At 47.9% G+C, this 18,580-nt stretch overlaps 2 protein-coding genes across 2 annotated transcripts; both read left to right on the top strand.

Moving 5' to 3' along the window:
* Window positions 1–3,643: 3,643 nt before the first annotated feature.
* LOC144485602 (uncharacterized) lies at window positions 3,644–12,489 on the top strand. The gene is made up of 2 exons (XM_078203701.1): window positions 3,644–4,598; window positions 12,403–12,489. Exons 1-2 carry the CDS (start codon window positions 3,936–3,938, stop codon window positions 12,487–12,489), a joined length of 750 nt encoding a protein of 249 aa, XP_078059827.1. The 5' UTR covers window positions 3,644–3,935.
* On the top strand, window positions 11,488–17,880 carry LOC144485618 (uncharacterized). Its single transcript, XM_078203715.1, has 2 exons — window positions 11,488–11,594; window positions 15,379–17,880. Exon 2 carries the CDS (start codon window positions 15,728–15,730, stop codon window positions 16,778–16,780), a length of 1,053 nt encoding a protein of 350 aa, XP_078059841.1. The 5' UTR covers window positions 11,488–11,594; window positions 15,379–15,727; the 3' UTR covers window positions 16,781–17,880.
* The last annotated feature ends 700 nt before the right edge of the window (window positions 17,881–18,580 follow it).

Genomic DNA, 18,580 nt, shown 5'->3' on the forward strand with positions numbered 1-18,580 from the left:
ACATTACACCATTCACAGTGGGGAGAAACCATACACATGGTCTGTATGTGGATGAGGCTTCAACTAATCATCCATCCTGGGGAGACAGAAGGACAACAGCACCATGGACAAACCGTGGAAATGTGAGGATTGTGATAAAGGATTCAATTATCCATACTTGCTGGAAAACCATAGACACAGTCACACTGGAGAGAGGCCATTCATCTGTTCTGTGTGTGGGAAAGGATTCACTATCTCATCCCACCTGCTGTTACACCAGCAAATTCACACTGAGGAGAGGCCGTTCAGCTGCTCCACCTGTGGAAAGGGGTTCTCATGTTCATCCAACCTCACTGCACATCAGCGAGTTCACACTGGGGAGAGATCGTTCACCTGCTCCTTGTGTGGGAAGGATTTTGCTGGGCCATCCAGTCTTTGGTGACAACGGTGAATTCACAAAGGATATATATAATAGATATAAATGATTCGGAGGAAAATGTAACTGGATTGATTTGTACGTTTGCGGACGACACAAAGTTTGGTGGATTTGCGGATCGCGATAAGGACCATCAGAGGATACAGCAGGATATAGACCAGTTGGAGACTTGGGTGGAGAGATGGCAGATGGAGTTTAATCTGGACACATGTGAGGTAATGCATTTTGGAAGGTCTAATACAGATAGGAAATATATAGTAAATGGCAGAACCCTTAACAATATTGATAGGCAAAGGGATCTGGGTGTACATAGACACAGATCACTGAAAGTGGCAATGCAGGTGGAGAAGGTCATCAAGAAGGCATACTGCATGCTTTCCTTCATCGGCTGAGTTTAAAAATTGGCAAGTCATGTTGCAGCTTTATAGAACCTTAGTTAGGCCGTACTTGGAATATAGTGTTCAATTCTGGTCGCCACACTACCAGAAGGATGTGGAGGCTTTGGAGAGGGTCCAGAAAAGATTTACCAGGATGTTGCCTGGTATAGAGGGCATAAGCTATGAGGAGAGGTTGGAGAAACTTGGTTTGTTCTCACTTGAGCGACGGAGGTTGAGGGGAGACCTGATCGAAGTCTACAAGATTATGAGAGGCATGGACAGAGTGGATAGTCAGAAGCTTTTTCCTAGGGTGGAAGAGTCAATTACGAGGGGGAATAGGTTTAAGGTGCGAGGGGTAAAGTTTAAAAGAGATGTACGAGGCAGATGTTTTCCACAGAGAGTGTTGGGTGCCTGGAATTCATTGCCGGGGGAGGTAGTGGAAAGAGATACGGTATTGACTTTTAAGGGGTGTCTTGACAAGTACATGAATGAGATGGGAAGAGAAGGATATGGTCCCCAGAAGGGTCGTGGGTTTTAGTTAAGTCAGGCAGTATGGTCGGTGCAGGCTTGGAGGGCCGAAGGGCCTGTTCCTGTGCTGTAATTTTCTTTGTTCTGAGTACACAGGCCAATTTATCTTTCTAGGGATGAGTGTGTCTGAGAGGTATGCAACTGGAAAACATTTTCCATTCACCTCCTGCATTGCTGCAGTATAAAGAGATATTGTTCTCACTCTGCCAGCAGGGCTGTGGGATTAATTGGATAGATCTTAAAGACAGCCCGACTGGGCAGGATGTGCCAAATGGTTTCCATCTGTGATGTATCGTTCCACAAAACAGAATATTCAGCACCAGGAGAAAGAAAGTGAAAGAAACCAGTCTCTGTGGGATTTACCCAACCAGTATGAGCACCTTCAGGAGAGCAGAGAGGAGGAATCCAGTGGGAAAAGTTTTAAAGACACTGGATATTCCCACAGGAGAGCACTGGTTTAAATCAATTTCAGAAATAGAGAATGGCAGCGCACAAATTCCGAGGAATGCATTTTTAAAAATTATTTGATCTTAATTGCACAAGATAATTTTCTATTATTGTCTTTGACAATGACGCCGTTAATTCCCAGGTGCCCCTGCGGGTATGAAAGTGTCCTATTCATTCCACAGGAGTCCATTGCGCAGGCGCAATGCTATATCTGGAGCGTGCGCAGTGCCACTTTGCCCGGAGACCTGTGAGTGCGGGAGCGGCTTTTTTCAACGGGTGAGTCGGTGGCGCTGCGGGAGAAATGGAGCCGGGAGTCGGGGCAGGGAGGGAGCTATGGCTTCACAAACATCCTCTGTAGGCCGCACGGCCCGAATAAGACCCTGCAGGTCCTGGGTTTACAGCTCCAAGGCTTTTATCTCGGGAACAGGCCCCGGTTATCGGCCGCCATCTTGTTTCAGCGGGGAAGGAGAGCGCATGCGCCGCTGTCGGTGGCGGGTCACAATGGGCGTGGTTTCAGGGGCTGGTTCAGAACCTCTGTCTTCAGAGGGACAATAGAATCATAGAAACCCTACAGCACAGAAAGAGGCCATTCGGCCCATCGAGTCTGCACCGACCACAATCCCACCCAGGCCCTACCCCCATATCCCTACATATTTTACCCGCTAATCCCTCTAATCTACGCATCCCAGGACACTAAGGGGCAATTTTTTTAGCATAGCCAATCAACCTAACCCACATATCTTTGGACTGTGGGAGGAAACCGGAGCACCCGGAGGAAAACCCACGCAGAGAGGGGCGGGTCGGGATGGTGACCTCCTCGTGAACCTGCTCCTGGGCCTGGCGAAGCGCGCCATTTACCGGTCCAGGCAGCGGGCGATCGAGGGGGCCGTCCATCCTGACTGTCTGCCCCTCTACTGCGGCTACGTTCACGGCCAGGTGTCCCTGGAGAGGGAGCATGCGGTGTCTACAGGCACGGTTGACGCCTTCTGCCCCCGTTGGGCACCGCAGGGGTTGGGGTGCGTTATCGACCCGAATAATCACACTATGATTTGATGTTTTTAAGTTTCCTTTGTACTTTGATTTTTGTTTGGGCTGTTCCCCCTCCTTTTGGGGAGCTGCCCCTTTTACTTTGTCCTGATTTAACTTGAGTTTGTTTATTTGGTTTGACCTTAAAAGAGGCCAACATCTGTGGGTAAAACACTTTCTTTTCTCCCCCTTTCCATTTCTTTTCTCATTCTGGGGAAAATTGGGGACTTGCAGCAACTGAAGGGAAATGAAGTGAATCCAGTCGGTATTTTCCACACATTGTTAGTCCAGTCAGATAGACATATATCTGTCTGGCAGCCTGCATGGAGATTTCCAGCTCTCTCTGTCCAGGACAGGAAGCAGTGAGCATGGATCTATCAATCAGCACCTACAGGAGAATTGGGAGGGTGAATATTAGATACAGCAGAGTGAGAATCGAGGGAGAGTGTGTGGGATGGAGATTTACAGCTCTTGCGTTGTAATATGATGCTGTAGCGATGTTATACATTTCCAGTCATAAAGTCATTACAGCACAGAAGGAATCCATTCGGTAACTCGAGTCCATGCTGACTCTCTGTATAACATTCCAGTCCCATTACCACTCAATATCCCATTCTCCTGTAAGTTTATTTCCTTCAAGTGCCCATCCACTTTCATTTTTAAATAGAATCCATAGATATGGATGGAGATTTACAGCTTTTTGGGACTGGGAGATGAAAGAATCTTCCATAGAAACTAGAATTGTCTGTTCTGAATTTCTATCCTGTACTGACACTGATGACTTTTGTAAACTCATTTTACAGGATATTTAAAGAGGAATCACAGACTGAAAACTCAAACGTCACGTCTCGATCTGACAGAGTCATACTCCTTGGGAGCTGAATATCATCGGACTTTGAATCCAGAAGGAGAAATGATTGTCCGGTCTGTCGATTTGAAATGTCAGTGTGACTGGAAAAGCATCAACACACTGTCACACTCGAGTGAGTGTGTTCCAATGCACTGACTAAAGAGCTTTAACCAGTTACACAGTCTGAATAAATATCACACCATTCACAGCGGGGAGAGACTGTACCTGTGTTGTGTGTGGACGAGGCTTCAACTGATTGGCCACCCAAGAGAGAGGCAAGGACACCTGCACCATGGAGAAACCATGGAAATGTGCGGACTGTGGCAAGAGATACAGATACCCATCTCAGCTGGAAGCTCATCGGCTCATCCACACTGGGCAGCGGCCGTTCATCTGCTCTCAGTGTGGGAAGAGATTCACTCAGTCATCCAGCCTGCAGAGACACCAGCAAGTTCACACTGGGGAGAGGCCATTCACGTGTTCTCAGTGTGGGGAGGGATTCACTCGATCTTCTGACCTGCTGGTCCATGAGCGCATTCACACTGGGGAGAGGCCGTTCACCTGCTCTCAGTGTGGGAAGGGATTCATTCGGTCTTCCGACCTGCGGAAACACCAACGAGTTCACACCGGGGAGAGGCCCTTTACCTGCTCTCGATGTGGGGAGGGATTCACTCAGTCATCCCACCTGCAGAGACACAAGCGAGTTCACACTGGGGAGAGGCCATTCACCTGCTCTGTGTGTGGGAAGGGTTTCTGTGATTCATCCAGCCTGCTGACACACCAGCGAGTTCACACTGGGGAGAGGCCATTCACCTGCTCTCAATGTGGGAAGGGATTCACTGGGTCCTCCCGCCTGCAGATGCACCAGCGAGTTCACACTGGGGAGAGGCCATTCACCTGCTCTCAGTGTGGGAAGGGTTTCTGTGATTCATCCAGCCTGCTGACACACCAGCGAGTTCACATTGGGGAGAAACCGTCACCTGCTCTCAGTGTGGGAAGGGATTCACTCGGTTATCCAACCTGCGGATACACCAGCGAGTTCACACTGGAGAGAGACCGTTCAGCTGCTCTGTGTGAGAAGATATTCAGTCTTTCATCCCATCTGTTGAGACACCAACAAGTTCACGAGTGATTCCAGGGGTTGGATTCTGCTGTCATTGTTTCTGCTCTCAATTCCATCCAGAACTGCATTTTGTTCATTCTCACAGTTGGTCAATGGGGAGGGTCGGAGGGTTTCTTTCTGCTGGACTGGTCGGTCTCATGGCTTTGCCTCCAGTGGGCTGATGCTCTTTGAGTCTTGTTGCGAATACCTGGTTTCAAATTTCACAAGGATCACGGAGTGACTGGGTGTTAGGAAGTTAAGAGATAGTCACTATTTCTGTTTGAAACCCCCCAATGCCCATCCAATTTCCTTTGTAATTGTTTATTGTCTCCACTTCCTCCACCCTCGTAGGCAGCGAGTTCCAGGTCATTATCATTCACTGCATCAAAATATTCTTCCTCACATCCCCCCACTGCATCTCTGATCCAAAACCTTAAATCTGTGTCCCCCTCGTCCTTGTTCCATCAGCGAATGGGAACAGCTTTTCTTTGTCCACCTTATCTAAACCTGTCAGAATCTTGTCCACCTCTATCAAATCTCCCCTCAACCTCCTTGCTCCAAGGGGAACAACCCCAGCCTGACATTGACAATAAAGAACAAACTAACAGCATATGTTAATACCTGAAATCAAATGGGAATGTTTAATTTCTGTTTTAAAATTATTGTGAATATATTGTCCTGGAGAACAAAGAAATTGGAATAGCTCACTGTGGGTGAGGTTGAATGGAATATATCAATGTGGAATCCTGGTTCATTCCAGTGAAAGTCTGGAATGTGTCGATGGGATGAATAAGTTGATCACTTTCTCTGGGAGATATTTACATCCTTGTCCATTGTTCGAGGGGGTTCAGGACAACCTGGGACTAAAAGACTAATATATCAGAATAGGTTAATTTAGAGTGAATATATTCAAGAAGAATCACAAAGTACCTGGAGTTACAAATGTACTGTTTGCATAGAAATACATATAACCATTGTTAGTGAATTTAAACATGTATTTTTGATAACATATATTCTGTATTAAAATCATACACCTTGGCTAATGACACTCTAAGGCATGATGGTATATAGCTATGTAAGAAGAACCACATTCTTTGAAAACAATACAGCTACTGAGTTAAGCAAAAAAAAACTCTTATCAGTGTTGGCTCCAGACAGTACAAGCTTCCCAGACAATTGAATGAATAAGAGCATACCGTTTCCCGATAAAGAATTGCTCGGACACAGTGGAAAAGCACTTTTGAATTTATGGACCTTTGTATTCTCATGCTGCCAGAGAGTGACATGTTATTGGCCAAGGTAAATCTAGACGAATAATGATTGGCTGATGTCTGGCTGGGTGAGCAAAGTGGGTGGGGAAATGATTTTTGAAAGTTGTATAATTGTAATATTGGAAGCAATGGAATTTAGAATAGTTTGGCTGCCCCAAATTATTCTCTGACGCCCCTGGACCAGGCCTGGGCAATAAAGCACGTATTCAACAGAATTACTGTCTCTGTGAGGGCTTTGGCTCACAGGGCTTCGGCGAAGGCGAGGAAGGTTGTTTGTTTTTCTTCTGTTACACCCCCTTTTTTGTTTTATCTCCCAAAAACTAAAAAGGACATGGCTGGTATGAGTGGGAGGCCAGTATACTGCATTCGGTGTGGGATGTGGGAGTTCCTGGAGACAACTTGCCTCCCGGAAGTCCATATCTGTGCCAGATGCGTGGAACTGCAACTCCTGAAGGATCGTGTAAGGGAGCTGGAGCTGAGGCTCGATGAACTCAGTTTAGTTAGGGCAAATGAGAGATTAATAGATAAAAGTTATAGTCAGGTAGTGACACCAGGGTCTCGGAAGGAAGACACGTGGGTCACAGTTAGGAGGGGTAATAGAAGGGTGATGTGCCAGAAAGTACCCCAGTGGCAGTCTCCCATAAAAGAAAGGGATGGCAACAGATGGGAGAAGGGAAGGGTGTGAGCAGTCTGTGGAGGGATCCCCTGTGGTTGTCCCCCTCCAAAATAGGTATATTGTTTTGGATTCTGTGGAGGGGGATGACCCTCCAGGGGTAAGCCACGAGGACCAGATCGCCTCCACGGAGACAGGCTCAAGGGAGGGAAGGAAGCGATTTAGGAGAGCGATAGTTGTGGGGGACGCAATGGTTAGAGGCACGGACAGGCGGTTCTGTGGGAGTGAACGAGAATCCAGGATGGTAGTCTGCCTCCCTGGTGCCGGGGTACTGGATGTCTCCGAGAGGGTAGGAAGCATATTTTAAAAGGAAGGTAGTCAAACGGATGTGATTATACACATTGGTGAAAATGATGTCGGTAGGAAGAGCAGGGGGGTCATACGAGAGAAATTCAGGGAGTTGGGTGCTAGGCTAAAAAGTAAGGCCTCCAGGGTAGCAATCTCTGAACTGCTCCCGGTGTCTAGTGCAAGTGAGGCTCGGAACAGGGAGATTGTACAGTTGAACGCGTGGCTAAAGGACTGGTGCAAGAGGGAGGGTTTTTAATTCATAGATAACTGGGAAATCTTCAAGTCAGGATGGCAACTGTACAGAAAGGATGGGTTACACCTTAACTGGAAGGGAGCAAATATCCTGGCTGGGAGTTTTGCGAGAGTGTTTCGGCAGGATTTAAACTAGTGTGGCAGCGGGGTGGGGAACAAAACAGTAGGTTAGTAAATACTGAGGCTGGGGTTGAGCTGGGGGCCAGGGCAAGGCTAGCTAAGAAGAGGAGCACTCTGGAGGAGGATGACCTGAGTGGGCCTGGAGGTCTGGAGTGCATCTGCTTCAATGCAAGGAGCGTAACGGGTAAAACAGACGAACTTAGGGCCTTAATGCTTATGCGGAATTTGGATGTGGTTGCGGTGACGGAAACTTGGTTAAAAGAAGGACAGGACTGGCAGCTGAATATTCCAGGGTATAAGTGTTTTAGGCGAGACAGAGGAGGGGCTAAAAAAGGTGGGGGAGTAGCGATATTAGTTAAGGAGCATGTTACCGCGGTGCAGAGGGTAGACAACTTGGAGGGGTCATGTACTGAGTCGCTGTGGGTGGAACTCAGAAACAGGAAGAGTGCAGTCACTATGCTGGGGGTGTACTACAGACCACCTCTCGGCCCACGGGAAGTGGAGGAAAGGATATGTCAGGAGATTCTGGATAGGTGCAGAAAAAATAGGGTTGTTGTAGTGGGGGACTTTAATTTCCCTGGCACAGACTGGAAAGTGCTTAGAGCTGGGGGTCCGGACGGGGAGGAATTTGTAAAATGCGTACTGGAAGGTTCTTTGGAACAGTATGTAGATAGCCCGACTGGAGAGGGGGCTATACTGGACCTAGTTCTGGGAAATGAGCCAGGTCAGGTTGTCAAAGTTTCGGTAGGGGAACATGTGGCAAATAGTGACCACAACTCTGTTAACTTTAGGATAGTAATGGACAAGGATGAGTGCTGTCCTACGGGCAGGGTGCTAAATTGGGGGAAGGCTAACTATAGCCGGATTAGGCAGGAATTGGTGGATGTTGATTGGGAGAGGATGTTCAAGGGTAAGTCCGCGTCTGGCATGTGGGAGTCTTTTAAGGAACTATTGATAAGACTGCAGGATAGGCATATGCCTGTAAAAAGGAAAGATAGGAAAGGTAGGATTCGAGAGCCGTGGACAACCAGGGAAATTGAGGATCTGATTAAAATGAAAAGGGAGGCGTACGTTAAGTCCAGGCAACTGAAAACAGATGGAGCTCTGGAGGAATACAGAGAGAGTAGGAAAGAACTCAAACGGGGAGTTAGAAGGGCAAAAAGAGGTCACGAGATGTTCTTGGCAGGCATGATTAAGGAGAATCCTAAGGCATTCTATTCATACGTTAGGAACAAAAGAGTTGTCAGGGAGAAAATCGGACCTCTCAGGGACAAAGGAGGGGAATTATGCTTAGAACCCAAGGGAATAGGGGAGATCCTAAATGAATACTTTGCATCGGTATTCACGAAGGAAAGGGGCGTGTTAACCGGGAGTGTCTCAGAGGGAGGTGTTGACCCGTTAGAGAAAATCTCCATTACAAGAGAGGAAGTGTTAGGTTTTTTAGGGAACATTAAAACTGACAAAGCCCCAGGGCCTGATGGCATCTATCCTCGACTGCTCAGGGAGACGAGAGATGAAATTGCTGGGCCTCTGACGGAAATCTTTGTCGCTTCTTTGGACACGGGTGAGGTCCCTGAGGATTGGAGGATAGTGAATGTGGTCCCGTTGTTTAAGAAGGGTAGCAGGGATAACCCAGGAAATTATAGGCCGGTGAGCTTGACGTCCGTGGTAGGGAAGTTGTTGGAGAGGATTCTTAGAGACAGGATGTATGTGGATTTAGAACGGAACAATCTCATTAGTGACAGACAGCATGGTTTTGTAAGAGGGAGGTCGTGCCTTACAAATTTGGTGGAATTTTTTGAGGAAGTGACAAAAACGGTTGATGAAGGAAGGGCCGTGGATGTCGTCTATATGGATTTCAGGAAGGCATTTGACAAAGTCCCACATGGCAGGTTGGTTAAGAAGGTTAAGGCTCATGGGATACAAGGAGAAGTGGCTAGATGGGTGGAGAACTGGCTTGGCCATAGGAGACAGAGGGTAGTGGTCGAAGGGTCTTTTTCCGGCTGGAGGTCTGTGACCAGTGGTGTTCCACAGGGCTCTGTACTGGGACCTCTGCTATTTGTGATATATATAAATGATTTGGAAGAAGGTGTAACTGGTGTAATCAGCAAGTTTGCGGATGACACGAAGATGGCTGGACTTGCGGATAGCGAAGAGCATTGTCGGGCAATACAGCAGGATATAGATAGGCTGGAAAATTGGGCGGACAGGTGGCAGATGGAGTTTAATCCGGATAAATGCGAAGTGATGCATTTTGGAAGAAATAATGTAGGGAGGAGTTATACAATAAATGGCAGAGTCATCAGGAGTATAGAAACACAGAGGGACCTAGGTGTGCAAGTCCACAAATCCTTGAAGGTGGCAACACAGGTGGAGAAGGTGGTGAAGAAGGCATATGGTATGCTTGCCTTTATAGGACGAGGTATAGAGTATAAAAGCTGGAGTCTGATGATGCAGCTGTATAGAACGCTGGTTAGGCCACATTTGGAGTACTGCGTCCAGTTCTGGTCGCCGCACTACCAGAAGGACGTGGAGGCGTTAGAGAGAGTGCAGAGAAGGTTTACCAGGATATTGCCTGGTATGGAGGGTCTTAGCTATGAGGAGAGATTGGGTAAACTGGGGTTGTTCTCCCTTGAAAGACGTAGAATGAGGGGAGATCTAATAGAGGTGTACAAGATTATGAAGGGGATAGATAGGGTGAATGGTGGGAAGCTTTTTCCCAGATCAGAAGTGACGTTCACGAGGGGTCACGGGCTCAAGGTGAGAGGGGCGAAGTATAACTCAGATATTAGTGGGATGTTTTTTACACAGAGGGTGGTGGGGGCCTGGAATGCTCTGCCAAGTAGGGTGGTGGAGGCAGGCACACTGACATCGTTTAAGACTTACCTGGATAGTCACATGAGCAGCCTGGGAATGGAGGGATACAAACGATTGGTCTTGTTGGACCAAGGAGTGGCACAGGCTTGGAGGGCCGAAGGGCCTGTTTCCTGTGCTGTACTGTTCTTTGTTCTTTGTGAGGTCTTTGTATGAGCTGAGTTGTAAATCAGTGGAAAGCCAGCATAATACTTGGTCTCTGAAACGTTTCTACATCCATGAACTTTGTTTTAAAGAAATCCACATTTGAAAGCCCGGCCACGACATGAAATATCAGACCATAACAAGGGGAGATAAGAAAGACAGACACTCACTTTGATCTTTTCATCAGCAATCTGAGAGTTAAGAATGTGTGACATGATTTTGGGACACCGGAGTGAGTGTACAGATGTGATTTGTTACATGTGAAAAATAGCAATCCTAAATTCATGGTGAGATGGAGTGAAGAGCGGGTCCCAAACACACACAGCTACTTGAGACACAGCAGGAGATGAAATGGTTAATGTGGCCAGGGGATTGAGACAACATTGTGACATCATCAAGGCATTGACACACACTCCAGAGAAACTGAGTTCAAAACAATCAGGATCCAATTAAACACAATGCACATGCTCACAAAGTGAGGAAAATTACAGTAAAATGGATCATATAATGGTTTGGGACAATTAAGGGCTTGGGAGAAATAATACTGAGTAAGAACTGTCCACAAGTTGGATAGGGGTAAAGAGCGCTGGAGAATCTTTTACATCTTTTATGGACTAGTAACCCAGAACTGACAGCGCTCCTTCAGGAGTAGGAAAGGTCGAGTAGATGTGACCCCAGGCGGGACAGGAACAGAACTGGAAAATAACGGAGTGGAATTGAAATTGTCTAAATGACTGAACTAACAATGTGTGGAATGTACAGACTGGGGAACAATGGGTGGGGGCGGGGCTCCCGGGTCCGCGCGCCTGAACCCGGAGACGTCACCGCGGAGCAGAGTGATTGCTATTGGGTGATTGAGGCAGGGCTCCATTGTGCCGTCACAATGACTCAGAGGGGCGTTCCCAGCACACAGTGTCCCATTGGCAGCAATATCACTGGTTACAGAAGCCGCACACTGCGGATTGGACACCAGCTCAGCGCGGCTGGCGGTCAGAGCCCCGCCCACCCCCACGCGGGCTCGGGTTCCGCCCCCTCATTGTCCACATGCGGCATATTGACCAATGGTTGCCAGGAGGACCGGATGGGCGATGGTCCTCCAGCCAATCAGAGTCCGGGCCTTGTGTCAATGGCCGCGCGGAGCTTCGTCCATTGTTGCTGCTGCTCCTCTCCCTCTGAATGAAGATTAAGCTTCAGACAGACTCAACCTTCCTCCTGTCTCCTACATCTGTGAGTAAAACACTTTCTTTTCTCCCCCTTTTCATTTCTTTTCTCATTTTGCACTTCAATTTTTAACTTCTGGGTCATCACTCGCTGCCTCAGTAAAGATTCTCCTCACATTCTTTATGTATCTGTAACCAGGTAATAAAGTGTATTACACACACCATCAGTCTGCTCATTTATATCCAAATGTAAAACTGTAACGTGACTGTCAGCTTGAAGATTTTCAGCTCTCTGTGCCCACAACAGGAAGAAGTCTCACAACACCAGATTTGGAGATCCAACAGGTTTATTTGGTAGCACAAAGCCATCGTCACAATGCCACATTTGGTAGAACAGGAAACTTGAGAAACTCGGCATCACCACCAGCAGCAATCAAGCCTCCCCCGGTACCACAGTAGAAAACAGTACCACTGCAGGGAAGTCCATTGTCAACTTGTTGGACACACTTCAACCAGATGAAATCGAAGTTCTCAATTTCTGCCCCACCACCAAAATAGACCCCATCAGTCTCGCAGCAGACACAGAGGAATTCATCAGGCGAATGAGGCTGCGGGAGTTCTTCCACAAACCCCAAGAGTCCAACAGCGAACATAATGAGATAGTCAATGAACTGGAACAGCCGATAGAGAGATCCACGGTACAGCAACCGAAGAGGAAAGAGTCGAATTGGACTCCTCCGGAAGGCCGCTGCCCTCGACTTGACATGTATGCCCAAGCCGTCAGGAGGTGCGTCAATGCCAGATTCATCAGTCGCACTCACAAGACAGCCCCGAACATCACCCAAGCACAACACAACGCCATCTGCGCTCTTAAGATCAAGCGCACCATTGTCATCAAACCAGCAGACAAAGGAGGGGCAATCATCACGCTGAACAGAACGAATTACTGCAAAGTGTCCTGACAACTGAACAATGAGGAAAACTACAGACAGTTACCTGCAGATCCGACCAAAGAACACACCTGTCAACTCAACAGACAGATCAAGACATTTGATCCGGACCTTCAGAGCACCCTCCGTGCTCTCATCCCACGTACTCCCCGCATTGGAGATCTCTACTACCTCCCGAAGATACACAAGGCAAACACACCTGGCCGTCCCATCGTATCGGGCAATGGGACCCTGTGCGAGAAACTCTCCGGCTACGTCGAGGGCATCCTGAAACCCATTGTACAAAGAACCCCAGCTTCTGTCGTGACACTACGGACTTCCTTCAGAAACAGCACACATGGAGCAGTTGAACCAGCAGCACTCCTCATCACAATGGATGTCTCGACACTCTACACCAGCATCCCCTACGACGATGGCATTGGTGCAACTGCCTCAGTACTCAACGCCAACAACTGCCAATCTCCAGATGCAATTTTACAATCATCCACTTCATCCTGACCACAATGTCTTCACCTTCAACAACCAGTTCTTCATCCAGACACACGGAATAGCCTTGGGGACCAAATTCACACCTCAATATGCCAACATCTTCATGCACAGGTTCGAACAAGACCTCTTCACCGCACAGAACCTTCAGTCGAAGCTGTACACTAGATACATCGATGACATGTTCTTCCTTTGGACTCATGGTGAACAATCACTGAAACAACGATATGATGACATCAACAAGTTCCATCCCACCATCAGACTCACCATGGACTACTCTCCGGAATCGGTTGCATTCTTGGGCACACACATTTTCATCAAGGACGGTCACCTCAGCACTTCACTGTACCGCAAGCCCACGGATAATCTCACGATGCTCCACTTCTCCAGCTTCCACACTAAACACGTTAAAGAAGCCATCCCCTACGGACAAGCCCTCCGTATACACAGGATCTGCTCAGATGAGGAGGATCGCAACAGACACCTCCAGACGCTGAAAGATGCCCTCATAAGAACAGGATATGGCGCTCGACTCATCGATCGACAGTTCCGATGCGCCACGGCGAAAAACTGACCTCCTCAGAAGACAAACACTGGACAGGAGGACAGAGTACCCTTTGTCGTCCAGTACTTCCCTGGAGCGAAGAAGCTACGACATCTTCTCCGGAGCCTTCAACATGTCATTGATGAAGACCAACATCTCGCCAAGGCCATCCCCACACCCCCACTACTTGCCTTCAAACAACCACACAACCTCAAAAAGACTATTGTCTGCAACAAACTACCCAGCCTTCAGGAGAACAGTGACCACGGCACCACACAACCCTGCAACAGCAACCTCTGCAAGACGTGCCGAATCATCGACACAGATGCTATCATCTCACGTGAGAACACCATCCACCAGGTACACGGTACATACACTTGCAACTCAGCCAACGTTGTCTACCTGATACGCTGCAGGAAAGGATGTCCCGAGGCATGATACATTGGGGAGACCATGCAGACGCTATGACAGCGGATGAATGAACACCGCTCAACAATCACCAGACAAGAGTGTTCTTTTCCTGTTGGGGAACACTTCAGCGGTCACGGGCATTCTGCTTCTGATCTTCGGGTAAGCGTTCTCCAAGGCAGCCTTCACGACACACGACAGCGCAGAGTTGCTGAGCAGAAACTGATAGCCAAGTTCTTCACACATGAGAACGGCCTCAACTTGGATCTTGGGTTCGTGTCATGCTATTTGTAACCCCACGACTTGCCTTGGCTTGCAAAATCTCACTAACTGTCCTGGCTGGAGACAATACACATCTCTTTAACCTGTGCTTCACCCTCTCTCCACTCACATTGTCTGTACCTTTCAGACTTGATTACCTGTAAAAACTCGCATTCCAACCATTATTTTGTAAATTGAGTTTGTGTCTTTATATGCCCTGTTTGTGAACTGAAATCCCACTCACCTGATGAAGGGGCAGCGCTCCGAAAGCTAATGGCTTGTGCTGCCAGATAAACCTGTTGGACTTTAACCTGGTGTTGTGAGACTTCTTCCTGTGTTTACCCGAGTCCAACGCCGGCATCTCCACATCCAGGACAGGAAGCAGTGAGCATGGATCTGTCAATCAGCCTGAATAGTATATATATTATATATTTCCAGTTATTCATCTCTTGCTTATTAGAATCATTAGTCTTTGGATTTTTCTTCCACAGGGATCAGTGGAAGCTGAGGGTTATTGAAGATATTCGAGGATGAGTTAGATGGATATTACATTGATAAAGGAGTCAAGCGTCATGGAGAACAAGTGGGAAAATGGAGTGAAAGTTAAGATGAGGAGGGATTTCCTCACTCAAGGATGTGGTGTAGTTTTTGAATTCTGCGCTCCAGAGGACTGTGGAGCCTCAGTCATCAAATATTTTCAAGAGAGAGATTGGTAACTTTTGAGGCATTGAGCAACATGGGGGATAGAACATAGAAAAGCTACAGCACAAACAGGCCCTTTGGCTCACAAGTTGCGCCGAACATGTCCCTACCTACGAGGCTTACCTATAACCCTCTATCTTACTAACTTCCATGATAGTTTGGGAAATAGTGGCGCTATGGAAATAGTGTGAGGTCGATCAGCCAATTCTCAATGAATGGTTGAGGCAGTTCAATGGGCTGAATGGCCAACTGCAGCTCCTGTTTCTTATGATTTATGTGTGGTGGACAGGAAGCAGTGAGCATGGATCTGTCAATCAGCCTCAATCAGCACCTTCAGGAGAATTGGGAGGGTGAATATTAGATACAGCAGAGTGAGAATGGAGGGAGAGTGTGTGGGGTGGAGATTCACAGCTTTGGGGAATGAGAAAGGAAAGAATGTTCCATAGAAACTAGAATTGTCTGTTCTGAATTTCTACTTCTATTTCTAACTCATTTTACAGGATATTGAAAGAAGAATCACAGGCGGAAATCTCAAACGTCACGTCGAGATCTGACAGTCATATTCCTTGGGAGCTGAATATCATCGTCCTTTGAATCTAGAGGGAGAAATGATTGTCCAGTCTGTTGATTTGAAAAAAAATTCAAACTTCAGTGTGACTGGAAAAGCAGCAACACACTGCCACACTCGAGTGAGTGTGTCCAATGCACTGACTAAAGAGCTTTAACTAGTTACACAGCCTGAATAAATATCACACCATTCACAGTGAGGAAAGACTGTACCAGTGTCCTGTGTGTGGACAAGGCTTCAACTCATTGTCCACCCAAGAGAGAGGTAAGGACACCTGTACCATGGAAAAACCATGGAAATGTGCGGATTGTGGGAAGAGATACAGAGTCCCATCAGAGCTGGAAGCTCATCGGCGCAGTCACACTGGGGAGAGGCCGTTCACCTGCTCTCAGTGTGGGAAGGGATTCGCTCTGTTAGCCACCTTGCAGAAACACCAGCGAGTTCACACTGGGGAGAGGCCATTCACCTGCTCTCATTGTGGGAAGGGATTCAGTCAGTTTTCCAACCTGCGGACACACCAGCGAGTTCACACTGGGGAGAGGCCGTTCACCTGCTCTCAGTGTGGGGATGGATTCAGAGCTTCATCCAGCCTGTGGACACACCAGCGAGTTCACACTGCGGAGAGGCCGTTCACCTGCTCTCAGTGTGGGAAGGGATTCACTCTGTCATCCAGCCTGCTGATACACCAGCGAGTTCACACGGGGGAGAGGCCATTCACCTGCTCTCAGTGTGGGAAGGAATTCACTCGGTCATCCAGCCTGCGGAGACACCAGCGAGTTCACACCAGGGAGAGGGCCTTCACCTGCTCTCAGTGTGGGGATGGATTCAGAGCTTCATCCAGCCTGCGGACACACCAGCGAGTTCACACTGGGGAGAGACCGTTCACCTGCTCTCAGTGTGGGAAGGAATTCACTCGGTCATCCAGCCTGCGGACACACCAGCACGTTCACACTGGGGAGAGACCGTTCACCTGCTCTCAGTGTGGGAAGGGATTCAGAGCTTCATCGAGCCTGCTGACACACCAGCGAGTTCACACTGGGGAGAGACCGTTCACCTGCTCTCAGTGTGGAAAGGGATTCATTCGGTCATCCAGCTTGTGGAAGCACCGGCAAGTTCACACTGGGGAGAGGCCGTTCACCTGCTCTCAGTGTGGGAAGGGATTCACTCAGTCATCCCACCTGTGGAGGCACCAGCGACTTCACACTGGGGAGAGGCCGTTCACCTGCTCTCAGTGTGGGACGGGATTCAGAGCTTCATCTAGCCTGTGGACACACCAGCAAGTTCACATTGGGGAGAAGCCATTCACCTGCTCTGTGTGGGAAGCGGTTCAGTGATTCATCCAGCCAGCAGAAACACCAACAAGTTCACACTGGGGAGAGACCGTTCAGCTGCTCTGTGTGTGAAAAGAGATTCAGTCTTTCATCCCAGCTGTTGAGACACCAGCGAGTTCACGAGTGATTCCAGTGGTCGATTCTGCTGTTATTGTTTCTGCTCTCAATTATATTGGTCAATGGGGAGGGTCGGAGGGTTTCTTTCTGCTGGACTGGCCGGTCTCACAACTTTGCTTCCAATGGCTGATGCTCTTTGAGTCTTGTTGTGAATACCTGGTTTCAAATTTCACACGGATCACAGAGTGACGGGTGTTAGGAAGTTCAGAGATATTTAGTCAGGATTTCTGTTTGAAACCCCCCCCAATGCCCATCCAATTTTCTTTGTAATTGTTTATTGTCTCCACTTCCTCCACCCTCGTCGGCAGCGAGTTCCACGTCATTACCATTCACTGCATCAAAATATTATTCCTCACATGGGCAGCACGGTAGCACAGTGGTTAGCACTGCTGCTTCACAGCTCCAGGGACCTGGGTTCTATTCCCGGCTTGGGTCACTGTCTGTATGGAGTTTGCACATTCTCCTTGTGTCTGCGTGGGTTTCCTCCGGGTGCTCTGGTTTCCTCCCACAGTCCAAAGATGTGCGGGTTAGTTTGATTGGGCATGCTAAAAATTGCCCCTTAGAGTCCTGAGATGCGTAGGTTAGAGGGATTAGCGGGTAAATGTGTAGGGATATGGGGGGAGGGCCTGGGTGGGATTGTGGTCGGTGCAGAACCGATGGGCCAAATGGCCTCTTTCTGCACTGTAGGGTTTCTCTGATTCTATGATCCCACCCAAAACTTTAAATTTGCTTGTCATCCTTGTCCCATCAGCTAATAGGAACAGATTTTCTTTGTCCACCTTATCTAAACCTGTCAGAATCTTGTCCACCTCTATCAAATCTCCCCTCAACCTCCTTTGCTCCAAGGGGAACAACCCCAGCCTGACATTGACAATAAAGATCAATCCAACAGAATATGTTACTGTCTGAAATCAAGTGGGAATGTTTAATTTCTGTTTGAAAGATACTGTGAATATATTGTCCTGGACAATAAAGGAATTGGAATAACTCACCTTGGGTGTGGTTGAATGGAATATATCAATCTGGAACCCACTTACATTCTAGTGAAAGTCTGGAATATGTCGCTGGAAGTCCCTGCCTAACAGCACTTTGGGTCACCTATACCTCAGGCATTGTAGCAGTTCAAGAAGGCAGTGTTGGGGTTGACCATGGCCGAGGCAGCTACAGACAGCCACGTATTCTGTTATAATTGAAGGACTGTAGTTTGAATGTGAGGCATTATGGGACTGGACTATGGAGTCATAGAGGTTTACAGCATGGAAATAGGCCCATCAGCCCAACTTGTCCATGCTGCCCTTTTTTTTAAACCCCTTAGCTAATCCCAATTGCCTGCATTTGGCCCATATCCCTCTCTACCCATCTTATCCATGTAACTATCTAAAAGCTTTTTAAAAGACAAAATTGTACCCGCCTCTACTACTATCTCTGGCAGCTTGTTCCAGACACTCACCGCCCTCTGTGTGAAAAAATTACCCCTTTCGACACTTTTGTATCTCTCCCCTCTCACCTTAAACCTATGCCTTCTAGTTTTAGACTCCCCTACTTTTGGGAAAAGATATTGACTATCTACCTTATCTATGCCCCTCATTATTTTATAGACCTCTATAAGGTCACCCCTCAGCCTCCTGCGCTCCAGAGAAAAAAGTCTCAGTCTATCCAGCCTCTCCTTATAACTCAAACCATCCA

Source organism: Mustelus asterias, unplaced genomic scaffold, assembly GCF_964213995.1.
Source record: "Mustelus asterias unplaced genomic scaffold, sMusAst1.hap1.1 HAP1_SCAFFOLD_201, whole genome shotgun sequence".
NCBI classification, from domain to species: Eukaryota; Metazoa; Chordata; class Chondrichthyes; order Carcharhiniformes; family Triakidae; genus Mustelus; species Mustelus asterias.